Raw genomic sequence first — 25,773 nt, 5'->3', positions numbered from 1 at the left:
ACTGCTTGTTAGGAATAAACCACGGCAACAGGAGAAAGGCCTTTACCTGCCTGGAACCTTGTGTAAGTTCCTGTGTTGTCTGCCACTCTCCATCTCAGCAATTCCTGAACTGCAGTCATCTCTGTCTTGACCCCTAGGAACTTATGCACTACAATATTATAAACCTAACATAATTATAAATTCTATTAAAGACTGCACAAAAACATTTTACATAGTTTTGGCCAGCATCAGTGGAAAGAAAACACCTCAATACATTTATAACTAAATTTATTTAGTTTTCTTACATGATACATATAGAGAGATATACATATAGGTATGAAACACACCCTCAAGTTATTACAAAAGTGTCCAAACACAAGTTCTAGTGGAGTACAGTAAAAAGTGATATTCTAGAAGAAGTGCTGGAGATCTACAGTATGTGGGCTCCAAGTGGAAGGATTTCCATTAGACATTGTAAGCAGAAGAGGACACATTTCCTCCATGGCCTGTCCAGTTAGTATGGATAAATACCCCTGGCTTTGATAACAATTCATACGTATGTGCACCAAAGTAATCACGCTGAGCCTGGAATGAGAACACACAGACAAACCAGACACACAAATGTCAGTATCATGAGAGTCCTGGAAGTTGCTCCTACTGTTACCTAACGAAGAATAGTAGAAATAAGATTGGAGACCAGTATTATAACACTCAAAATTATTTTCTCATTATTAGCAAAACCACTGCAATGAAAAATGTACTAATATCTAATAATTAAATTAAGAGTTCTGCAGAAACGCAAGTACAGTATTTCTGCTTGGTACTAATCAAAAAAAACAGCACTTCCATACATCCAAACATTCAAAGATACTTCTCTACAAACCATTTGGGTTCAAAGATATCATTACCCTTGGTTCACAGAGGGAACACAAACACACAGGGCACTGCCATACCAATATCTCTGGTGTTCTTTATCCAGCTGTCTCTAAGTGCTTCACTGACATGAATTCCAGGTTCAACAGAAATTTATTAGGCAACCTATACTGTGAATGATTAGGACATCTTGCCATTGAGACCTTTACAGCAGTATTTAAATAACAGCATGACGAGATTTCAGTACTACCTGAATCAGGTTAGCTGGCAATATCTCATGCCTGTATCCATCATAAAAAGAAAGTGCTGTAGTGAAGCAGGGCATAGGGATTCCAATCTGCACACCAGTACTGATCACACGGCGCCAGGACTCCTGCGAGAGGGGAAAAGGGGGGAAAAGGAAACTGAGCAGTTTTCTGCTGGCTCAGAGGTACCTGCAGGCACATGAACTACTCCAGTACAACTGTGTGTGCTATTTCACAGTCTGTGAAATCTAATGACCAAGTCTGAGCAAATACAGCAGCAGACTCCTATTTTTACATAAACGAGGTTAACCTAAAATAATGGAGGGTAAGACAGAGTTAACAGCAGGATGAGAACAGTTGAGACATGCAGACAAACCACAGCCTCAAGCAAGGATGATGTTCTTTCACATAAACATGGTCAGAGCATCTCAAAAGCACCAACTCAGTGGGGATGTTGTGAGGGGAATGTTCCAGGACCTCTCACCAAGCACAGAACAAAGCTCGCCCAAGGGCCCAAGAGGACAGCACTGACACTTGAGACAGACGTGGATAATCCTCAATTCAACTGCTCATCTGGTCTAGTAATTTGCAGGGATTATATTCAGATTCAGTTACAAGAACTACTAACGATCATATGAGACTTCTTTTTTGGCCAGATAATGTGGTTTTAATTCCACCCTTCAGCTCCATCCAAATCAGGACAGTGTTCACAGACACAGGCCTAAAGAATGGGTGGGTCTGGAACTGCTGTTCTGGGGCTACTGCAAACAACGGTACTGAACAGAGCTTTATGGTCTGCTGAGCTGAAATCCAACTGCACAGCAGGCATAAGACACAGGGCAGTGAAGACAATGTTCACACAGGCCAGGCCTTTTTTCCTCACATTATGGTCCTTCTGAATTGCTGGATTTCTGCCTAAGGCCCTTCTGCATCAGTAAAAAGGGAACCTTCAGTTTCCAATCATAGCTTGGTGAGTTTCAAAGAGAAAAACCATGACAGGCCTGGCTGTAAATTATTGGTTTTATGCTCTCCTTTCCTTGGAACTTACCTGACAGTTTTCTACAGCTCTCTTGAAGAAATCATCCAACAGCAAATTCTGGAGCTCAGGGTTTCGATCAAATGCATCTTTGATTTTTCCCAGGAACACACTAGGCAAAAGTGAACCGGGAATAAATGTCACAGCTCCCAACAAAGGCCCAGAATTCAAAACTTACAGTGCTACAACTTGACTCAGCCAGACTAAGATTCCAAACATGGCAAAGATAAAAATACATTTTCAACAGTTAAGCCACCAGAACAGTGGGTTCATCTAGAAACCCTGGGTGTCGTGTACAGCCTCTCAGAATCTTACCAGCAGAGTAACTCCAGGGATTTTCCAAGGAAATCTCTAGGCTTGTCAGCCAAGCACCTCATAAACTCAACTGCCTGCTCTTCTCTCTCCCCTCAGCAGCCAGGCTACCTCCTCATCTCAATTACCTTCTGATGATGCAGCCTCCCCTCCACATCAGTGCAATACCACCATAATTCAGTGTCCAGCCAAATTCTTTGGCTGCTTGTCTCAGCAGCATGAAGCCTTGAGCATATGAGATAATCTTGGAAGCATACAGGGCCTAAAAAAAAAAAAATCAAATTCACATTCCAAGAGACATCTCACAAAGTAGAACAACAAACTAACTTCACAGGATACGCACTCTGTTCAGCCCCCATCTCAGCAGGGATGACTACCATAGCAACATTCCAGTTATTTGAGAAACAAAACAGATCAAGGGAGCAGGCAAAGGCAGGAGTGTTGAGGGGTGGACAAGCTCCTGTGCATGAATTATGATCTCTGTGCCCCATGGAGTTGTCTCTGACCACCGTGGCTTAGAGTTGAATTCCTTCTGGATCCTTCCTACCCTTCCTTTGGTTAGGAATGGGTCACACTGTGCTTTGTGGCCATCAGGAGACAATGCACAGTGCTGGAAGCAGGAACCAGCTCTCATGAAATGTGAACACAAGAGCTCCTCCCAGGGCTCCCAGCAGCCCAAACCTGCTCTGACCCTGCACAAGGACTCACCTTGCGGATGTCCTCCAGGAAGGCCTCCTTGTTCCCACTGAAGGGAGCCACTCTGGGCCCTTCCAGCAGCTTACTGGCCTGCACTCTCTCCTCCTTGAGGGAAGACAGGCACCGTGCAAACACAGCTTCACCTTGGGGTGTGGCAAGAGGAGATCATTAGAGAGCTGGGCATCCCTGTCCATGGCTGACGTACCCAAGCACCACGGGGTGCCACTGAGTGATGAGCCATGTACACAAGCAAAATAACTGCTGCAAAAATGAATTATTCCAACAGCAACACTGCCACTCAGTACAACCATTGGGTAAGTCTTCACTGATACAGCTTTCAAATGATAATGAAAAAAGCCACAAGTCATCCACATGAAAATTTATCCTCAGGAACATTTACCAGCTCTCAATTTTGAGAATTTACTTCAAAATCTTCTCCTATCTATCAGAGACAGTGTTGCACTGCAATCTAGGGATCAGGGAGGCTGAAGACTTCACCAAGTATTGTATCATGCTTTTAAGATAAAAAGCTGTTCCTTAAATGCCAGCATACATTAACTGAACGTGCTTTAAAATGCACATATGCAAAATAAGGGCAATTAAAATCAAGAATAAAACAGCAGGTTAACTTATAGGATGACATAAGATTCATAGTTCTGGTCGGCCCCTAGCACTAGTATTCAGAAGTCCATAAGAATGTTTTCTAACATCACTAAACAGGTTACTAAATATCATCTGTCAGGATGGCTCAGTGAGTTCCTAATCAAGCTGGTTTAAGCTGTACCTGTTTACAATTGAAGACAGTATTGTAAAATGAGGGATAAAAAAGTTTGCTTTTCAGGGTCTGATAGAAAGAGAAGCAAGTCTTCATACTGTCATTTTGTTCCACCCTTTGAGTTGTGATATATTAAAAAAAAAAATACAACAACCCAAAAAAAACCCACAGTACAAAATCAACAACAATTTAAAAAGAAGAGTGAGTAATGTTTTCACAAGACTCTGGATCCTCCCTACAGCAGGAGGACATATTACACCTAAATCAGAACCTGCTCATTTCCATTTCTGCAAAAACTTCCTTCTCCAGAGGGGAGGAGCAGTACGATAGGAAAATCAGGAAAAAGCAGGAGTGGCATGACTCTGCTTTTACAAGCAGAAGTTTGCAAGTCATGCTCATGCAGTAAAACCACACAGCAACTGCCCTGAGAGCGGCCACGTTTGCACAAGGACTATGGCACACACTTCCCTATCAGCCCTTACCTAACAGTGCTCCCTGGCACTGCAGAGCACTCATCAGGGAGTGTCTCCTCCACCCCTGATCTCTGCAAGCATCCCAAAGAGGAAAACATTAGCAGTACGAGCAGGAAACACTGTTTCAAGCCTCGAACTGAAGGACTACAGCAGCGCTAGAACATGAAAACCATTCAGAGAACTTGTTTTGCTGCTGGAATGCAGCCATGTTTCTTTGACAGCTACGCTGCAGTTACTTTCTTTTAGCTACTGAATATAATTTTTCTTATCTTCAGGACTTGACCAGCCAATGCAAAAGAAAAAGAGGTAGAGAAAGCATGGAAATTAAAGCAAATCTGAGAGCAAAGAACCTTTTGAGTCATTTCATTTACTCAATGGGAAGCTTGCTCTGGCCCTGTGGTATTAGGGCACTCTAAATGTACTGCAGATGTGTTCCAGCTCCTCTGCATTACAACACTCTGAGCACAACACCTAATGTTCCCCTGAACATCACTGAGTCCTCACAGCACTGCACACACCAGGGACACAGGTGACAGCAGGACTGCCAGCATTGAGGGAACAGGGTAAAAACAAGCCCAGCAAAAGAACCCAGGAGCTGTCAGGGCAGAAAAGCTGGAACAGCTACACCTACAAGAGCCTCTTCTGCCAGCCCAGCCCTGCTGTGGGCTCACTGCTGAGACTCTCTGCTCCCCTGTTGTTACTGTGATGTGGTACATGGAGGCAGGGAAGATGAAAGCGCCAGTTACCGATGAGGGTGACCGGGACTCCGTACTCCAGGGCAGAAATGGCTGTCCACTTCCCCGTGCCCTTCTGCCCTGCACTGTCCCTGATCTTTGGGAGGAGGTATTTGCCATCACTGTCTTTGAATTTGAGAATATTGGCTGTGATTTCAATCAGGAAAGAGTCCAACTCTGTCTTATTCCATTCCTGAAATACCTGAAAAAGGAGAAGAAGTATATACATATATATTCATACACACTGCAATTTGCTATGTCTCTACTGTATCTTTTAATTGATTAATGTATATATTTTGCCTGCTTGATTATAATGCTCAGTGTTTCACTAGCTCTTTTCAAGCAAGGTAGTTCCCATCTCTATACATGAAGGTGCTTCCTGGAGAGAAATCAACTGTAGCATGGGAAGAGGTTTAGACAACTTTTGTAAGCATTCAGCTGTCTGTGCTCACTGCTCCTATCTCATGTAAAGCTCATGAGGAATATTGTACCCCACCCTTGCAGGAGGCACATCAGAAAAATTCACTTCATGTACATGCAGCAGCTTTACCCACGCCCAGCACCTCACCAGTGGCAGACAGACACCATGGCACAAAAAAGGGAAAGACATTAAAAAGTGCAAATCACCTTGGCCATCTCATCGTGCTCCATGCCCAACACATCCTTCATCAGGTGATAGGCCTCACAGATCAGCTGCATGTCTCCATACTCAATCCCATTGTGCACCATCTTCACAAAATGTCCAGCTCCTTCCTCTCCTACCTGTTCAGAAACATCCAAAAATCCCCTCAGCAACGGCACTGTCATCACTTCCAGTGTTTAATACCTGCCCATGGCTTCCTTCTCCCTAAAGGAAGGAATCAAAGACAGTGCTAACAGAAACCAGTGGCTCACAGGTCCATTTAGCTCCCCCAGCACATGACCCAGCCACAAAACTTTGTCTTTGCATTGCACAGTATGAGTTATCAGAGATGGCAGATTGGAAATGAACACAGCCAGAAAATCAGCCACTGAGGGTGCTGTGTTTATTGTGGACAAACATCCCTGAGCTTCAGCAACCAAACTGCCTAAGCATGGATCTAACCCCAAGTTAGGGTCAGTATCAAATGACTATTTACCCAGTCACAACAAGGTTCCCCAGATCCCACTTTAGCAGCAATGCTTTGAAATATGGTCTTGATGTGGGGCCTGTGGGGAGAAAGAATACACCTTAGCAGCCAGGCAGGGGATACAAACACCACAAGAGAAAACAAATCAAACCTACTGGTATGATGCCTTCTGTAACCTGCCAAAAGGCAGCCTGGGTTGAGGGCACTTGGCAGGTTGATAACCCATCCACACAGCAATGTCAATTAAACCTGGTTTTCCCAACTAGAGTTTGCAAGACATTGGAACAGTCAAGTCATGCTTCCAACACTGCATGGACAAGCGTGATGCACTTCAAGGAGCCCAAATATCCTCTCCATCTGAGCACAGAAACTGCCCCAACTTAGCTACCAAGGCAAAAGATGATTGGGCAGAAACTTACTGTTGTCGATGGCTTTGTGCCATCAAATTTGAACAGGCTGATACAGGTATGAAACACTAATGCAAATGGACAGGGACTCAAGAGATACTAAAGCTCACTTAAAGCCTAGACACACCTTTTCTTTCCATATCTATACAGAGAATAGGCAACCAGGGATCAAGTCTCATATGAGCACTGATGTGCAGTCCTTCACTGAGGCATGACTACAAAACAGCACAGCAGCATGCAGAAACTTGCAAATAAACTGATGCATTCAAGAGCAGCACAAACATGTACTGAAGCTCCTTTTATCATGTGTCACTACAGGGCCATTTGCTGCTGCCTGATTCATGGTTAGCAGCTTCCCAACTATGTACAGCCTCAAAAGAAAAAAATAAGAAAAAATACTTGCTTAAAATTCAAGCAAAATTCCCTTCTCCCTTCAGATGTCTGTAGGTCCTACTTTTGCCTGTGGATTCCTGGAAGAAAAGCCTGCCTTGGTTCTGCCTTGCATGAAGGCTTAGCACTGCCCCATGACCCCAGCAGGTTGAGAAATCTGGAGCCTTGAGGAAGTGAGATGGCAACATATCTTGTTCTCTCCACACCCACACCCTGCTCTTCCCCTCCCTCAGTGCACAGGTGAATTGTTGCAAACCATTCTGAACAAGAAAATACAGCAGTTGATGCTTACCAGGCTTCCTTGGCTCCTCCTGGCATGAGAGAGGGTCCGTATCTGGCACCCTCCTCCCCGCCACTAACTCCACTTCCCACAAACAAGATGCCCTTTGCCTGCAGCTCCTTACAACGCCTCTGGAACAAAGAGCAGAGCAGCTCTATTTAATTTCATTTCATGCCAGAGCCTTACACACAAAGGCCAGCAATTCAGATGTAAAATTAGGTTTTCAGCTCTGCTTTGGGTGTGCAAGAAGCTAACCTAAAGAAAACTTGTTCATACACCAAAGTGAGCATTAGGAAACTTCCTGTTGCTTTGGATCCTTGCAAAAGCGACATGGTGAAAAAACAAGTTCTTGTAAGCACCAGATAGACAGGAGCAGCACTGAGGCCAGAAGAGGCCTGGAATTAGGTGTCAGGTGACACAGGCTCTGTGAAGATGTGGGGGAGGCAGATTAGGCCCAAGGTGGAGTTGCTGAGTTCACTGCAAGAGTGAAGGTGCAAGCACACAAAACTCTAAGGGCAAGAAATCGCCTCTGAGCCGGAGAGAGGCACAGGCTGAGATCCCCCAGGACAGCTGCAAGCTCCCCAAGGACTGACCCTCACTGAGCCCTTCCCTCTGGCATGGCCAGCTCACTTATCCAAGAGCAGGATGTCGGAGCAGGAAGGCGAACACGAGCACCTCTTCTAAGATTTAGAAACACCAGTCTGAATGCAATATTTTCACATGAACACCCCAGAGATGCTAATGTAGCTTCGGTAACTTCTACAGATACAGCCTGGTCACAAGCAGACAATTACTCTGCTGCTTCCACTACCAAAACAGCCAAACCAGCAGTTCTGTCTTACTGGATTGTCCTGCAATCACGAAGGATTAGGAAATACCAACAAATCTATAAATATCCTTAGACTTATAAATCTCCCTGAAAACTCCTTAAGATTGTAAAATAAAATTTTCTAAAGGCCTTCACTCTTTAAAACATGTTGAAAAAAATATTTTCTGGTGGTCTGGGTAACTTCTATAAAAACATTCTTATAGCACAGTCCTTAATTGCTTTTTAATAGGCTGCATGATTTAATTTTGCAGAAATCAGTTTGGCTTTTCCAGAGCACAGGGCTGATGGCATATTATTGAGCAACTATTCCGATGATCAGAAGTGGAAAAGTTGTGTGCATTTTATTAATTCACTTTAGGCAGGAAACAGGCTTACTGTGGTATCTCTATACTCAGAATTTCCACCATCAATTATGATGTCTCCAGTCTCCAACAATGGTACCTGTCAAAAAGAAATCAGCATTTAGGTTTCCTCCATACATTCAAAACCTCACTAATGATGAATAACTGAGAACTTGCAGAGGAAACTGCTCCAAAAGACAGCAACAAGTCTCAGGTAGAATGAAAGTCTGCCTCACCAATTTATTAATGAAGTCATCCACTGCACTTCCAGCCTTCACCAGCAAGATAATGCGACGGGGCTTCTTCAGCACGGAGACCATCTCCTCCAGGCTGTGAGCGCCGATCACTTTGGTTCCCTTGGCCTCGTTAGCCAGGAAATCATCCACTTTGGAAACTGTCCTGTTAAAAGCACAGACCTGGGGGGGCAAGGAAACACGTTAATAAAAGCTGCCAATGGAACAGTAACTTCAGCTCAGACTACAAATTATACAAGCAAGGTTCAACATCCTGAGCTCTCCCACTTCCCCTCGTGACAGGCGCAGGGCAGGGATGAACCTGAGCATGTCTTTGCAAGTGCCTCGGGAACCTGTGGTTAATGGCAAGGCCAAGGCAAACTTCAGGGAAAAGTCATGCATAATTAACATATCAGGTGCCAGCTGAGTACAGGCATGCACCGCTGTCTTCTCTGGGAACAGGACAAAGGCCAGCACAGGGTATAACTAAAAGGAGGAAATAGCACCCATTAGATCACCACAATTGCAGGGGAAAGCACCCACAAAATGCTCAGCTGCAATCCCAAGTGCTACTAGTCAGCCTTCCTAAACAATTCGTTTCCTCACTTACCACGAAGCCGTGGTCATTCATGTTCAAAATCAGGTTCTGACCCATCACGGCCAGTCCAATCAAAGCAATGTCAGCTCTGGAACGTGAAAGGAAAAAAATGCCAGGGAGGTCACTAGCAGTGATCCAGCAGTAGCATCCGTGCCTGCCCGGCTGTTGTGACCATGCCAGCTGCCAGGGCAGCCCAGCCCAGCCCAGCCCTTGCTAACGACCATGGAGATCTGAGTTCATTCTGCCAGCTGCTACTGCAGCGATCACAGATCGAGGCTGTGCGAGCCACCGGGCAGAGCCCCCGCGGCCAACAGCGCACCGGGGCCTCCCGGCGCCGGCTGCAGCCGCGCCGCACCGCGGCCACGCCGGGCCCACTCCCGCCCCGCGCGCGGCCCCGCCCCGCTCTCACTCGGCCATGGCAGCGGCGTTCGGGTCTCTCCGTTTCTCTCGGGTCTCTCCGTTCCCTCCGGTTCTCTCGGGGCTCTGCAGGCTCGGCCTGCGGCGCGCGCCGCTTCCTCTCCACAGCCGCGGGCGGGGCGGGGCGGGGCCGAGCGCGCCCATTGGCTCTTGGGGAGACTCCGCCCCCCGCCCATGGCCCGATGCCTCGAGGCCACGCCCCCTTAAAGCGGCAGTAGCGCGGGTGCGGGCCGGGCCCCGCGCTGTCCCCGCGCCGTCCCCGCCGGGCTCTGACGCTTCCCCGCCGCCTGCGAGGCCCGAGGAGCGCCGGGAGCGCCGGGAGCCGCGCCCGCTCGCGGAGAAGCCGGGCAGCTGCCCCGTGCCGTCGGCTGTGCCTCTGTTCCCAGCGATACGCACCCCTTATCCCGCCGGGAACTGCGCCGTTTGTCATTAGTAATTATTATAAACTGGCTTCGATTCTGGCGCTGAACACTGTCCCAGGCGGCAGTCAGCCCCTCAGCTATCGCCGCTACCCGTTTGTCTTTGTGCGGCCAGGCCAAACTTGACAAACCTGTCCTTCCGTCAGCACCGAGGCGTGCCCAGGAGGGCAAAGCTGCCCCACCTTCGCTCCGATGTATCGGACACACACACACCTTGAGACCATAGTTTCTATTCAATTCTGTATAAGTTATTTCCTAAACAAGATGACCCGCAACAATCTGGCCCATCAAGTTTTTGGCGCATTTTGGGCACCCCTTCTTCAAGAGCAGTCGAGATAAACTTCATTAAAGCATCAGCTTCTTCAGCACAGGTTTTAAAAACAAGTAATTGACAGAAGATACAAGTAATTAAATCATAATGACAGGAGCACACATTCTATCTGCTAATGCACTGGTTGTACCTTTATTGTTTCACCTCGTTCACTAACAATTCAGTGGTGCAAGGTTACCATACACAGTTAGATATCTGCATTGCACACCTAAGGCTATACAGCAAATGGATCAGAATTAGTACAAATACATGAACTATATTTACATTTTGTATACTCAAGCTCCAAATATCAGATATATTTACAAAATAAAATAAGAAAATGAAAACCTGAAATTAATGTACAGTGTTGCTGATACACTCCTTCGCTGGGATGAAATCAGTTTGCAAAGAGATTTGTTCAAGAAGGCCACTTATACAGCATTTGCCTTGTATACCTTGTGTACAGAGAGATTAACAGGGACATGGGGACCGCAATTCCAAGGGACGTATTCCAGTGGACAGCATGTCTGATGTCCGAATTCGGGAGCCATAACCAACCGCACATGAAATGTGAACAAGCAAAGAGGAAAATTCAGACCTGATCCTGGGAAGTGCTGATCATTCAAGACTCCCTCTGCTTCCAGTCCCTGGTTTCCAGGCAAGCAGGAGGAAAATTCAGCACTGCTCAGGGGCAGCCCATTCACTTGGCAACATTAAGAATTGAAGACTTAGGAGCTCCACACCAGTTTTCTGAATACACAGCTGATCCCAGCAATTTAAATCCTGTTCCCAATGACATTGGACACAATCATCCGGTTAGTGTTGGACTAGTTTTGATTCCAAATACACTGAACACATAAATGGCCTTCTGAACAAAAGTCAGTCCTGCTCTTGAACAGCTGATGTTTTGAAACAAGGAAGCACGAAGTTAATACATCCTGCTACAGACACTACAGCCAGAGCACAGACTGGGTCAGTGACTACCACGGGGAGATGCAGCGCGCGCGTGGAGCCGTCTGCAGGGACAGCAGCAAAGCCCTCCCGAGCAGCAGCAGGACCCTTCCTCCTCCAGCAGCAGCAGCAGCAGGTGACAGCTCATGACAGCTCCCCCTCAGCACAAGAGCCACCACGGCAGCAGCTGCCACAGCTCGGCTGGGCAGGGCTACAGGCAGATCCACGTGCACGGGCTGTTCAGTACCAGTGGGTGTCAGACCAAAGCTAATCCTCTTTCTTATCTAATGTGCAATTAATTACAGATGTATAAATATACAATACATTACATAAAATTAAATCCCTGTAAATTAGATAACAAGCAGCAAAAAGTAAAGTCTTTGCTTTGAAATACCATGCCAATCAGTAATAAGGACTATTAGACATTGACACAAAAAACCTTTTCTTGGCAGTCTGGAAATAGTACTCCCTTCTCTTCTGTATTCCCAGAATACAGGAATCTTCTTTAAAAAGTTACTTAAAGTGCATTTCTAAAACACAGTATAGGAGGTTTAGCTTAATTTTACAATACTCAGGAAGATCCAACATAATTTTCAATGGACCAAAAGGACAGTTTTCTCTTTCCTTTTGGTGAGGAACATAAAAACCCAAATGCAGCACAGTCTGACACTCACTCCTGCCAGGGAATGCCCACCAAGGCCCCTGTGGTGTGTGTCCTCACGGGCTGGCAGGCCCACAGCAGCATGCCTCCTCTACAGAGGCTGAGCCCCCAGAGCTGTCTGACTCTGGGACTCCACACACACAGCAGGGAACCAAGAATGGCCTTTGGAGTGTCAGGAGAAGGCAACTTAGCATATTTTCCCTTCCTCATTCTGTTTCCAAAAAGAACTTTCTAACATGTTGGAGTAAGCTTTGAAGTGAGAGGAAATTCCCTTTTTTTGTTTATTTATTTGTTTGGTTTGTTATCTCTTTAAAGAAAACTTGGTCTGGTTTCAGTCCAGTTTTAAGTAGGAAAACCCAAATGTCTCAAAGCAGGCTTCAGTAATTGCAGAAAAACTTTGTCTGCCTTTATGTCAGACCTGAAAACAGTAATGCCCATTTGAACTCCACACAACAAGGACCTAGTTTGTTACAGATTATGCAGCTTTAAGAGATGCTGATCCTTAAAACCAGACTTTTGGTCTTCTGATGATCCATTATCCACTCAGACCTCAAGTCACCAGAATTTGTTTGGAGTTTTAAGACAGAAGAGTGACATTTATGCAACAACTGTAACACTTCAAGTTCTCTGTAAGATAAGCATCTGTCTCTTCCTGCTTTTAAATGAAGATCCCTTTATCATGATTTTGTGCAATGCCTATAACCACATGGTTCACTCTCTGGCTTATCCAAAGCAAAGACTTAGAAAACTAGTTTTCTTCTAGTTAAAAAAAAGAAACAGATAAAAGTTAAAATGATCTCAGTGTGTCACAACCTACCCCCACCTCAATCACTCCGCCTCCTCAAACAGGTCCCACTGTCATTAGAAACAGTGGTGATGGCAGCAATAACTTAATGCTTAGAATTAACCTAATTCTTGAGATCAGCTTAGCTGCAGTGTGAGGAGCCCTCCTGCAGGACAAGCAGTTTTATCCACACACTGGAAGTGCTTTATCATCATTGCATAACAAAGGAATATCATCACTGTATTAAGAGTCACACACAGTTAAACGAGACAAAAACAAAAGGAAAAAAAAACCAAAAATACCCAAACCCTATCATGTTCCTGGGTCCCCAGGATGCTCCCTCACTCTGGCTTCCAGTTCTGAAATAAATCTGAGGACCACAGAGGCAGCATGAGCATATGAGTTAGCTTGAGAACTACCTGGAGATATGTGAGGGTATGTCCTAGCAAGTGTCAGCTCCATCTCCCTGCTCCTCTGGGCTGCCAGGAGCTCTCACTGTGCCCTGCACTGCTCTGGACAATGAGGCCTCACACAGCAAAGCCCTTTCCCAGCACATTCCAGTCCCACGCACGCGGGGCCTGCCCGGCCGATGACCTGAACCCAAAGAGCCTCCTGGCCTGCACTGTGCCTGCTGTGCCTCTGCAAGAGTGGGACAAACCCTCTCACCTCTGCCCTGCGAGGCTGGAGCCTCCAGATGAAATCCCTTTACAGCAGCCCAGGACCACAGCCAGCCCTACCAGTGCCCTGGGTACAGCAAGAAAGGACAACACAGCAGGAAAGAACACACAGCATCCCAACCTCCCCAACACCTGACTGAGAGAGGGGACTTCACTTCCCCTAAAGGAAATTCATTCTGCTCTTCTTTCTTGGGGCAAGGACCAAAGCTGTGGCCACAGGAACTTACACTGTAGTCAAGAACTGACAGCACCCAGCTGATGTCCAAGGAGCCAACTATGACATGCCACTGACCAGGACCAGAATCCACTTGCTCTGTTCCCCAGAGGGGCTAACTCTGAATACAGTGGGGTTTAGCTGATGAAAACTGCAGCAGGGAAATTAGGAGACACTCAGCAGTTATTTCCAAAGGAATTGAAAGTGTCCTACAGCTCCCTGAGAACACTGCAGGTGCTGGGCCTAGGAAGTGTTCCCATGGGCAGGTGGGGTGACACAAACAGGCCCTTGGGAACAACCCTGACACAGCCATGGGAGTCCTACCCCCTTCCCAGAGAGGTGAGATCTAACTGTTCCTGCACAACAGGCAGGACTCTGCCCTCCATGGTGATCCAGGGACCAGGAACTTTCATTTCTATTTAACACTCCCCATCTGTCAAATACATGGCTTGAGCATCTGAAATTTGGGGATTTTATCTCATATTTCAGTCTGTGGTCTATTTCCCCTCACATCAGCACAGCCTGCTCAGCTCAGTTCAGAGGCTGAGGAGTGTGTGTTGATGGAAACTCCTCTGGGAAAGAGTTAAACCCAAGCACTGTTCACCTGCAAGCCCCACAGCAAGAGTGTAAAGCAGATTGTTCCAGCCAGCCCCTCCTGGTTTGTTCCCTAACTTTTCCTAGCTCGTGCCTTAGCCTGCTGGACCCTGGAAACTCAGAAACGAAGTCCAAAATCCAGTCTGTCCAGATAAGATTTGTCCAATATCAGCTTTCAACAGAGTTTAACTTCGAGGCTGGATCCAGAAAGCCTGAGGAGCTACTGCAGTTCCTGGCTGGGTAATGTCTCCATTAAACAATTTATCTTTCCCTGGCATTGGAACTTTGCCCTGAGGGAACCAATGACCACTGCCAAGTCACAAATTGAATGAAAACCCTGTAGCAGTCTAGACAGACAGTGGACAGTGGGACAGACACCAAAAGGTCAGTTGAAATGGATAAACAGTTGTTATAGGAAAATTATTTTTTTGTCTTTTCAGAGTCGTGCATAATCACTCGATTTTTTTGATTTTTTTTTTCTTTCTCTTTTTGTTTGGCCACATGCTACTAGTACAATTCAGGTACAGGTGAAAAGAAACAAGGTAGGGTTAGAATACCTAGAAAATGTGCTGAAGGAGTGGGGAAGGTGGGGGATGTTAAGCCACAGGATTACATACAAGAGAAACTGTCAAGAATCACAAAGAGAAAATGAGAGGTAACACTATCTATGGGAAGTGAGTGGGGAGAACAGATGAGAACATTACATGGACTCAGTACTTCATCTGGCCCGTGCGTCTCCGAGCCAGCTTTGACCTGCACCAAAAACAAAAGGGAAAAAGTAGCTGGTGAATTAGGAAAGTTCATTTTTCCTCCCTCCCCAAAGTTTATCCACTTTTCTTTTTTTTTAAATTCTTTGGTACAGTTCTAGTTTAGTCCATATGTTAAGAAAGTAAAATGTATCCAGGGCTGTAATGAAAAAGAATTCTCTGTTCCGCTTCTTTAATGGGAGGAGGGATCATTTAAGGGCTTCACAGCTCAGAAATTATTTGATGCTGTATGGTAACAGCTTTATTTTTTAGGTTTTGGAGTTTTTTGTTGAAAGGAAGAGCTACTGCAGTGGAGTAAGATGTGTCCAGCAAGCAGGGGCTGTCTGTGATAATGGAAAGGCTGCCAGAGAAGTTATAAAAGGGAATGTAATTTCTGCTTTAGCTCATAATCAAGAACCTAAAAAGGCAGTCCAGCACAGAGGAAGTAAGAAACTTTAAAAATTGGTTAAATGGCAATACAAGGAAACCATCTTGTGGTCTCCAAATGTAGCATCCCACACATGTTCAAACTGGACATGGCTGTACAGAACGGCACAAGCCAAAACAACAGTCCCTGCAGTTCCTGAAATACAGGGCTGGTTTGTTTTCTGATTGTTCTGGGGGTTTTCCTACCTACTCTCCTCCCTCCTCCAGTTCCCACATCTTGTCAAATTGCTGAGAGCAGAACTAAAACCCGTGAGCAGCCACGTGCCTCCTGCTTTGAGCATGGCCCTCTGCAGCCCCGAGCCGCCCCTTACCGAATGGTGCCAGCCAGGAGCGGATTGAAGGCGTACAACCAGTCATTCATGTCCTTGTCATTGATGGCCTGGAGCAGGACTCCACGGTGCTTGGTGCACACTCCAAACGTGTTGGGTGTCTGCAACACCAAGGACAATTTAAACACAAAGTCTGCAAGCACAGAGGCTGATGTGCGTTTCCTCTCTGAGAGAACCTGCTCTGTCACGTCCCCCTTTCATTCATGTCTCACTGGTGATTTCCAGGGTATTATTACTCATTACCTTCTACAAAACAGAGTCTTAACTGCTGAGTGTGGGCTTTAAGAGATGGACCAGGAGAGTTCACTTGATTCCTTGCAGGATGTTTGTATGCGTTGTTTTGTGGGCTTTTGTTTTTAAACAAACAAAACACACAAGCCCAAAAAACCATACAAAGGAAGCTGCACAAACCCAACATGCAGGGTGGTGGTACCAACACATCCTCCTAAAAGCTAATCTGATGTGTGACAGCAGTCAGGGTCACTCTCTGGTACAACTGTGTCCAAAACCGTAAGAAACCCTGAACTAACTGGGGACTTTGTGGGCAGGATCCTCAATGTCTCCACAACTCAGATCCATTTGCCTCAGAACAGAGATGACACACCTGATGGTACAGATGCACTGCTACTTATACTTTGTCCTTGCTTTATGGATAAATAAACAACAGCTCTCAGACTGACCTTCACCATTGCCTGTTGATCCTCACTGTATTCCACCTGAGCTGTGGATAAGTTTATGATTCCTCTTTCTACAGGATCTTTGTCACTGTTGTAAATAAAAACATAGGGACGGCGAACCACCACAAAGTGCTTGGCCCAGGAGCTGGAGAGCGGCTCCTTGAAGTGGAGGTATCCTTTCTTTGACACCACAGAGCTGGAAAAAAATAAACCCACGTCAATACAGAAATAGATTTTCCCCTGAGTATCCCTATTAACTGCAAAACACTGTGTAAGACACTTGGTCCTTAATCATTGGTCCTGTTTTGTCTGCAACAGTGTTCTGAAAAAGTTCTTCTAAAACAAGCTGAATGGTGTTTTCAAGATCTGTGCAGAAGTCTGACAGTCTTCCTCAATCCATCACAGAGGACTCTGCAGCTCTGCTATCACCTGTTAAATTTCCTTCTTCAAATGGGGCACAGAGCCCAAGAATCTCAGACAGCCCCTGTGAGAGTTCTCAGGAAGCCATGATCACACAACAATAAAAAAACCTACCCTGGTCTGATTTCCTCAATATCAGGAACAAGGTTTAGGAACTCGTTCTTTCCAGCTCTGGCAAGGTAGGAAGTTTCTACTGCAGGAATTATCTGGAACTGCTCCACCTCATGACAGGGACTGGAGGCACGAGAATTTGCTTCTGGTGTCCTTTAAAAAAAGTAGAGAAAAAAAAGTAAATTGCAACAAAGCAACTGAATGTGGCAATGAAATTTAAACTGCATCTTCAGGCCAGCTTGCAGTTCCTTCCTCCAGCCCAGATTTATTGTATGACATTGGGATCCTTTTGTACAATACTGAATAGCATTTTCCCTTGATATCTGTGGAATAAAACTTATAATAACCACTGGTAAGTTGCTTCCCCACTACTCTACCATTTTTCTCCTGCTAAATGTAGTCACAACACAGACATACTTCCTACTACTGCTGGATGTAAAATGTTCTACTTCCTCAGCACTCCTCCCTCAGGGATGCTGAACTGAGAAGGTCCAAATTATGTCTTTTACTACATGGTTATTACCAATTTCATCAAAAATATCTTGTATAGATACAGCTGAGAAAGGTAAACAGAGATGAATGGCCAAACTGGTTTATTCTGGGTCGTTATTAGTAGACCTTTTCAAAAGACCTCTGAAAAAACTTGTGGACTCTGCACACTGCAGATGCACTGGTCACTGGAATGACAAGCATCTGACTGTTGCCCCAACACAAGCAGAAAAAACACCACTTCAAAAGAACAAAATGAGGAAAAAGAACTGTGCAGAGTGAATGGAGAAGTAAGGCAAGGGGGATGTACAGAGAAATATCTGAAAGCAGGGAAAAGGAAGAAAAGAGGAAAAACAAATCAGAAAACAGCAAAGAGATGTGTGAAGCAGTGAAAAGTGATGTTTCCTTTTAATACATTACACTTACTTCTGGTCAACTGAATTACACCTGGAATCCACCAGAGAAGGGCAGGTGGATGAAGGGGTGAGGGTGGCACTGCTGAAGCTGGACACGGACGGGTCCCGCCCAATTGGAGAAATATCCGAGAGCTGCAAGCACAAACACATCACAGCAGCTGGGCTGCACTGGTGCCCATCCTGGCTGAGAATGGCTTTCAGCAGGGATGGCTCAGAGAACAGAAAGGCTTTTTCATCAGCCATTCCCCTCGTCAGTGGGCAAATTTTCACACAAACTACCAAAGCCCATCTGGGGGCAGAAATACAGCAGCGTTTATGCAGACACAGCTTGTTATTATCAGTGTCCTACACTTCTGATTATTCTCTGACTTCTTCAGTGATAAAACATCATCCACTTTGAAACCTGGTATTCCCTTTGCCTACTGGCAAAATTTTTAAGAGTAGATTTATCCTTTTACATAGGGAAAGTGTATGTAGGGAAAGACAGTAAGAGTCTGCTAATAAACTGGGTACTGTACTACACTGCAGGTCCACACCATTGCCAATTCCTGCCATAGCATTTGGAACCTGATGCTGAATAGCCAAATGCTTCCAAAGGACTGAAAATAAAAAATAATAAATTAATATAAAGTGGTTTATCTTTTCATAGTATCAGCAGATTCCCTGACTCACAAACATGCTGCTATTGCACTACAAATAGAGTGTATTACAATTAAATATTACATGAAATATTTACCTTACAATCGCTGATGCTGTTGTACACCTGGTTGAATTCCCGATTGAAGGTATGAGTAAGAAGCTGCAGACACTAAAGGGGGTACGTGAGGAGAAACAAATGAGACACAGAGAAGAACTTTAGATTTCGATTTTCAGAGAAATTTGAACAGGTGATTTGCCAAGACACACTTGGCAGGTCGTGAAAGAAAAAACAAATCCTAAACTGCTATGAAAAATCACAGAAGAGGATAATAATCACTTCACTTGATAAAATTAGAAAGTTTTTACAGAACCACTAACACAGGGGAATGAGATACAGCCACAGCCCAAACCTCCCCAGCAGCACTGGCCGGTGAAAGTGGCTTATTTCACTAACCACGATGTTAAACCAGAAACTCTCACACTATTGGGTATTCCCCCAGCTATCTGGGAAGCCGTGATTGACCTGCAATTCCCTCTGGCAGCCCAAGTGCCAGCAGGATGGCTGCCCTGGGCCATACCTTGGTGGCCAGCTCCTTCTCCCGGTCCACCAGGCTCTCGATGTCCGCGGAGTCGTAGCCGCTGCTCTCGCTGGGCGTCACCGCGCTCTCGAAGGTCGTGGTGGAAATCTGAGAGGAAATGCTGGTGGAGGTGCTGAGGGTTCCACTGCTCAGGCTGGGAGACAATGAGTCACTCAGGGACTTGGGGATGCTGTCACCAAGCTTCTCACGAAGCAGAAGAAAATGTCGGGTTTTTTCCACCTAGTAAGGAAAGAAATCAGCATCGTCCCCTCCAGGAAGTTGCCAGTTTCACAGACACTGAATTCTTAGGAACCCTTTACTATTCATACCAGTAACTTTCCCCAGGGAAGGGAGTTTACAGTGGCACTAGGAATTGAATTTCCTATTTTGAATACACTGAGATTCTGAGCTGAGGACTCTACTCAGCAGCCAGCCACGCACTTTGTATCTTCTCTGCCAGGAGAATTTATTTAAATCTTGACTTCCATCTCTTTACTCACCTCATGCAGCAGCTCCAGTTTCTCCAGTTCCCACTGATGCTCTAGAATGAGGCTGTCCCCCCTGGGCCTCCAACCTGCCAGGTTCTCTTCGCCCCTCACATATGCCACAGAAGTATCCAGGACTTTCCTCCTCCTCCTCTGCATTCCTGAGCGGTAAAAAACAACACAAGACGTGTTAAAACCATAGCCAGAGAGGTGTCACAGAGAAATAACCAGCAATCTGCAAAGAACCAGCACTTCTGCTGTTTGGCTGGAAGTATACACCATAAGGATTTCATTACCTGCAAATACACAACTGAAGATATTTTATTTAGTTCAGCTTTCTTACTTTTTTCAGGTATTTTCTATTGACCAAGATATAATGGAAACTCCTGCTCAGTCTAATTCAACACAAGGACTTCAGTTTCTACATCTTAGAAGAAAACTACACAGATACACCATGAACTATATTCCTTCCAAGTGGTGAAGCTGGCATCAGAAATTAGCAGCGTCTTCAAAAGACAAGAAAAAGCTGCAAAACCCAGTCTCAAGTGTTAGCTATGAGCCATGGGTTCTGGCCCTAAGACTCAGGGGCATAATGTGATACATGCACTCAGTGTCCTGAGTTATCCACGTCAGAAAACATCAAATTTCCAGTGAATTCTTGTCTACCAATGGTAAACACAGACCTGAGTCTAAAGTAAAAGCCTGAGTAAGTATTTTACAGAATAGCAACGTTCCATTGCTCCTATGAAACACAGGAACTGCTTCTGATCAGGACAGAAATGTTTACTCCATTCTCCCTGAGACATTTTCTGCAATATTTCACATTTATCATCATATTTATCACCTTTGCTGCTTACCTGGACTTCCTGTGTCTGACATTTTGCATAAACTCAGTTCATAGATCCCAGTTACTCGATTGCTGTTCACAGGAAAGCAGAAGAAGCAAAAATTCACTATTTATTATCTTCAGAAATAAAATGCTTCAGCTTCAACTCAGTGGTTCCCAAAGCAGAATTTAAAGTATAGGTGTTAGTTAGAACTAGATTTCAATACTACTCTTGTACAAAATAGCACGAACTGCAAGATCCTAAAAAAAGGCATTTCCCCCATGTTCCCACCCCACCCTGCACTGGACTTGAAGAGCACATGATGCAGTAAATTCCAGGTCAGGATGCAAACTTGAAAAATGGACCCCTCTTCCCAGCTCTGTTTATACGGAAAAGAGAGAAGCCATCAGAGTCCCACTGAAATAAATGCGAGAAAGAACATTCAAAACCAGACTGGAGAACCTATGAGTAGGTAAAGTTTCAAGGAAAAAAAATAAGAAAACTAAACTAAATCCTCTAAGAGGAGACACAAATAGTGACCAAAAAGGCCAATACCAAACGTGTAAGTGCACTTACGAGTCCGGGGATTTGGAGTAGCCGCTGCCGAAGAGGCTGCGCAGGGAGCGCGGCGGGGAGATCTTGGCGTCCCGCGAGTAAAACACCATGCACACGTCCTTGGTGATCACTGCAGGCTGGATGCAGTGGTCAAGCTAAGGGAACAGCAGCAATGAATGAATGAATGAATGAATGGCTGCAGCCAACTGTGCCGAGCTACACTGCTGCCCTTAGCCTTTGGGACAGCTTTTGAAACCTGTGCTTGTTTGGGTCTTTGGTGAAGGGTTTTCATGTGTCTATCTGGGAAAGAGAACTGCCAGATTTCTCAGTGCATCCCATGAGATGATTTCATTACACAAAACAACAGTGTCTTGCACACAAGCCAAGAGCTAAGCCACTGTTTGTAACACCAGTACTTACACAGCAATATTCACTGATTCCAGAGGATTTTCAGATACAAAGATAGAAAAAACAAGGCACAAAAAGGCAAGACCAGCAGTATATCTTGTGTTGCAAGGCAGTAATACCTTGACATCAAGATGTTAACTATGCCTACATTTTTTCCACCCTGTCCTCAGGAAATGAATAAATACTCTTACTGGCTTCAGGACTGAAATCACTTTTGGATCTATTTCTCTTGGGTTCACTCTGTGTGCTGTCTCAAAGAGTTCATAGCCAGCAGGAAGGCCCTGGTGTCTCACCTCCAGGTAGGCAGAAAGGGTCATGTAGATCTTCTCTCCATACGGTGTCACTCGATTGAGGAGGAGGGAGTTGTGCAAGGAACTATCCCAAACTGCCTCGAACCGGTAGAAGGTCCTGGAAAGAAGAACAGTGAAAGGTCAATAGTAAGAGTTCCTCTGCAGCCCCCTCATCACTCAGTGCAAAGCATCTCTTTCTGACATCATCCTCCAGTCATGTGGATAACAAGTACTTGAAGCAAAAACCTTCTCTTTATTTCCAAGATCATTTACTTCTACCTCAAACAGAGTGGGCATAAAGACCACTGCCTGTTATGGAGAACACTCATCTAAAAGAGAAAAGAGGGAATGCAGAAAACAAAAGCTGTCATAACTCTACAGGGAAGTCAGCACTGAACAGTTGTTTCTAAACAGAGAAAATTCATTTCTGCTGTTGAAATTCAGCCCTGGATCTTAAGCTGGATCTTAAAAGTACATAGGAAAATTCTTTCTACACCATATTTTAGGACTTCTGTAAGATGTTTCTTCAGTCTGGCACAAGGAAAGAGAGGAGATGAAAGCTCCCACAGGTCTACCCCAGCAATCCAGAAGGTTCAAGTAAAAAGTGAGAGAGCATCACACACAGCACAGCTCAATCACCACATCCAAAGGCATTGTTACACTCTCCCCTCTCTAGCAGGGGCCTTGGGGAAATGAGCTTTCTCCTTTCTCACAGGCAGCAACTGATTTCAGGAAGGTCCCTTTGGAAAGAAGACCTGTGCCCCTTTCAGGAACTCAGCACCTCTTCCCACACTGGTGACAGAAACAGAAGGTAGGCATTCTTCATCACCTCTATATAATTTCCCTCCCAAATCCTCTTGCTATTTTTATCTCATTTTGAGTCAAATGATGTAGTACTAAAAGCAAGAAAGTGCTTCATGTATATTATTTTTTTTAAATAAGTTATATATCCAAAGAGTTTCTGTACTAATTTCCAACTCAGAAAAATAGAAGATGAAATTAAAGACAAAGGACAAACAGCAGGGTGGAGGTAGAAGAAACAAGAAAAAAAGCACAGTATGTAGCCCTGGCATCAGTTCTGCACCATTTGCCAAACAAGATTTCTCCTCATGGAGAGGACACAGGTGTCAATGCTCCTCAGGGCAGAAATACCAGCACCCTCTGGAGCAAAATGATGCTTGGACAAACACCAAGACAAAGTCAAGCACAGCTTTGAGGCTGTGGATTTTAGTGGATCTCTTCTAGCCAGGAAGGCAAATATACACAGCTTTGCCTGCCCAAACCAGAATTTGCTACAATAGCTATAGAGTGAGACAAAAACCAGAAGTGAGCAAACTCCTTTCAGCACAGCCAACAGCACACGGAGGAAAAGGGAGCACGGAACACACAAAGCATGGGATAGAGGAGAGACAGGTCAAATGTTACAGGTGAAATGTAAACAGGTTAAAACTGCTGCTGAAGTGGAACTTAGCTTTAGTGAAAGGTGGTGAATTGGGAGCACTGAAGACTCTGCCTTCTCTTTTCCAGAGGCAGAGCACAGAAAGCAGAGTGCAAAGTGCCCCAGACTGTGCAGCTGCCACCTGGGCTGTGACCCCACTGGGAAGGTGAAACAGGAACCCAGCCTGGGCAGCCCCTGCATGTCTGGCTCCTCTGCCAGCTGCTAAACTAAGGAGTGGCAACCACATGGTTAAATTTCATATGCAAATCCAGCCCCAGAACAGAGGCTGAAGAGCAGCCACATGGCAGTCACTGCCATTTGATCAGAGCAATTCAAGTAATCTCATAATTCAGTCCTTGGCTTGGTCCTTCAAACAAGCAGCGTTGCAGAGTCAGAGACAGTGAGAAATTCCAAATTTAGTTCTTTGAAACAGAACAAGGGAAGAAAATAGCAAGGACTACAGAAAGGGTCTGTATTTGATGGCACACCAAGAAAATCAGAAAGACTGACAAAGGAAATTCTCCTACTCTCACACGTGAAGGAAAGTCTCTCAAGTCCCCCAGTGAACTGTACCTGAATAAGCCTCTGACAAGAGGAGGAGGAGCAGGAGGAGGAGGAAGGGGAAGAGGAAGGGGAAGGAAGAGGAAGAGGAAGGGAAGAGGAAAGGGAAGAGGAAGGGGAAGAGGAAGACTACTTCTGGAAGAGCTGTGCTAACAGAATTCAGTAAAAGCTGAGGGAAGTGGCAGCAATACAAATGGGACATAAAGCATTCTATTTCAAGAATCTTTATGTATAAAGGAAGCAAACAGAAAATACCTAGGCATATCCTTATCAAGAAAGAGCCTGTAAAAACATAGAAAGTGCTTTGGTTAGTGCAGCCAAAAGCAGAACAGAAAAGCAACAGCTGAGAGGAACAGAACAAGTGGACTAAGAAACAAAACAAAGTGAAAAAAAACCCCAGAGAAAGCAGCAAACACATCTGCAGACAATGAGCAAACATTGAGACATATCCCTCACCAGGGCCTCAATTCCCTTCCACCACGCTGCCATGCACTCATCCCACAACTTCAACCTTGGCATTTTGGGATGACATGGCCAACAGCTTCATGCCACTCATTCTTCACCCAAGCTGCCCCCCTTATAGCAAACTCCAGAGCTACAGCTCTGTAGGAACTTAGGAATTTATTGAAACAAAACAGAAAGCACAGGGCTTTCCAACTGCAAATGCAAGAGTATCAGACAGGAAACCAGCAGCAGTCTCCCTGTTTTCCAGTTACATTGATCCATTAACTCAAACACAATAAAATACCCACTTCTCAGTGGAAGGCAGTGACTGCCAATCCCCCAGTCCCTGCCTGCCTTTACAGACACCAGGAGGCAGAGAGCCCACAGGCAGGAGCAGCAGCCCAAAAAGACTTTAATGCCACAGGGGATTCAAAGTGCAGGCCTCTAAGAGAGAAGGAAGAATTCCAGTGCTTGGAAGGATCCAACCTCCAGCATTCAGCAGGTGCAGCAAAGATAGACTCAAACTTTCCTCCCCTCTGGAAAAAGGCACTCAGAGCCCCATTGCAGGGATGTTCCTCCTTTGCACCAGCTGAACAGAGCCAGGGAGAAGCCAAGTGACTCTGCTGTCAGAGCAGGGAGAGGCTGTGCCCAATGCCCCCTCTGCCTTGCTGCACTTGGTTGCAGACACTGAAGCAGAACAATGTGGAGTCTGAGCCTCAGAGCAATGAGGGACACACAGAGCCACAAACCCCTCAGCCAGGGCCCTGCTGCTGCTGCCACACTGCAGGGACATGGAACTGGACTCAACTTGTCATACATCTGTGAATGATGGAGTTGAGTTTACAAAGCATGGCTCTGGCTTAAATTGTCACATGCTCGCTCCAGGAATAACATGTACACATCTACAGATGTACCTCCCAGAACTGTCCTTGTGCTTCAATGCTGTATTCCAGCACCAAACCTTGATGTCAGTTTAGAAGTTTTGGGTTAACACCTGAGGTCCCCTTAAGCTGTTCCTTTCCACCTGCCCTTTATGGTCCATACATGTGGAAAATAATTCAGATGCATCGTCAGCAAACCCTTCCCATGGATCAAGATTTGACAGTGATGTTCATTCTCTACCTGTTTCTGTGTGTTCTGTGCCCATGGAATTCTACATTTAATAATTAGCCACATTCCCAGCTTTCCAAATATACTGCCAATACATAAGAGGTCAAATAAATTTCAGATTCCTGCTGCAGGGCTCACTTCATTCACTTACCTGTTGGAGCTGTGAGAGGATTTCAGGTATTTTGCAGAGATAATATTCAAAGACAGAATGGCATCCACAGCAGCTTCATCTACCTCTGCTTTATTTCTTATACGCCCTAGAAAGGGAAGGAGGAGGAGGAGGAATCAATTAAAATTCAAACTGCAACACAAAAGGAATTTGTTTTCCCAAATTTCAGACTACACGAGAAACAAGCAGCTGTAAATGGAAGTTGCAAAACTGAAGTTCTTCCTCTGGATCTTTTTCAAAATTCTCCTCCTACAGGCAGTGCTCATAAAAATGACAGAATCTGACACAAAGAGGAAT

General features: G+C 45.3%; 2 protein-coding genes across 7 annotated transcripts in view; both read right to left on the bottom strand.

Annotated features, from left to right (window-relative positions):
* Positions 1–250: 250 nt before the first annotated feature.
* Positions 251–9,849, bottom strand: PGD (phosphogluconate dehydrogenase). Its single transcript, XM_036396079.1, has 13 exons — positions 9,720–9,849; positions 9,323–9,398; positions 8,716–8,895; positions 8,514–8,579; positions 7,322–7,440; positions 6,242–6,311; positions 5,751–5,885; positions 5,136–5,325; positions 3,154–3,284; positions 2,574–2,707; positions 2,146–2,245; positions 1,103–1,225; positions 251–564 (listed from the first exon to the last, which is right to left on the bottom strand). The coding sequence occupies exons 1-13, from the start codon at positions 9,725–9,727 to the stop codon at positions 445–447; spliced, it is 1,452 nt and encodes a 483-aa protein (XP_036251972.1). The 5' UTR covers positions 9,728–9,849; the 3' UTR covers positions 251–444.
* Positions 9,850–10,580: 731 nt separating this feature from the next.
* Positions 10,581–25,773, bottom strand: part of KIF1B (kinesin family member 1B) — a 78,587-nt gene continuing 63,394 nt past the window's right edge. For all 6 annotated transcript variants that reach the window (XM_036396073.1, XM_036396076.1, XM_036396075.1 and 3 more), the window contains 12 exons: positions 25,459–25,564; positions 21,758–21,872; positions 21,078–21,211; positions 20,532–20,593; positions 19,690–19,835; positions 19,190–19,429; positions 18,709–18,780; positions 17,983–18,104; positions 17,071–17,220; positions 16,540–16,732; positions 15,842–15,960; positions 10,581–15,090 (listed from right to left, as the gene is read on the bottom strand). In XM_036396073.1, the coding sequence (XP_036251966.1) occupies positions 15,048–15,090; positions 15,842–15,960; positions 16,540–16,732; positions 17,071–17,220; positions 17,983–18,104; positions 18,709–18,780; positions 19,190–19,429; positions 19,690–19,835; positions 20,532–20,593; positions 21,078–21,211; positions 21,758–21,872; positions 25,459–25,564 (1,502 nt within the window). In that variant the 3' untranslated portion in view covers positions 10,581–15,047. The remainder of the gene's footprint in view (positions 15,091–15,841; positions 15,961–16,539; positions 16,733–17,070; positions 17,221–17,982; positions 18,105–18,708; positions 18,781–19,189; positions 19,430–19,689; positions 19,836–20,531; positions 20,594–21,077; positions 21,212–21,757; positions 21,873–25,458; positions 25,565–25,773) is intronic.

This window comes from Molothrus ater, chromosome 23, assembly GCF_012460135.2.
Source record: "Molothrus ater isolate BHLD 08-10-18 breed brown headed cowbird chromosome 23, BPBGC_Mater_1.1, whole genome shotgun sequence".
Classification (NCBI taxonomy): domain Eukaryota; kingdom Metazoa; phylum Chordata; class Aves; order Passeriformes; family Icteridae; genus Molothrus; species Molothrus ater.
This window is presented reverse-complemented; position numbering and strand designations above follow the sequence as displayed.

Bases quoted from the DNA above. Each gene is read 5' to 3' on its own strand.
- PGD (XM_036396079.1), bottom strand. The intron at 3,285-5,135 runs GTAACTGGCGCT...CCACACCCCAAG, and splicing joins AGTCCCGGTCACCCTCATCG to GTGAAGCTGTGTTTGCACGG. The intron at 1,226-2,145 runs GTAAGTTCCAAG...CCCCTCTCGCAG, and splicing joins GAGCTGTAGAAAACTGTCAG to GAGTCCTGGCGCCGTGTGAT.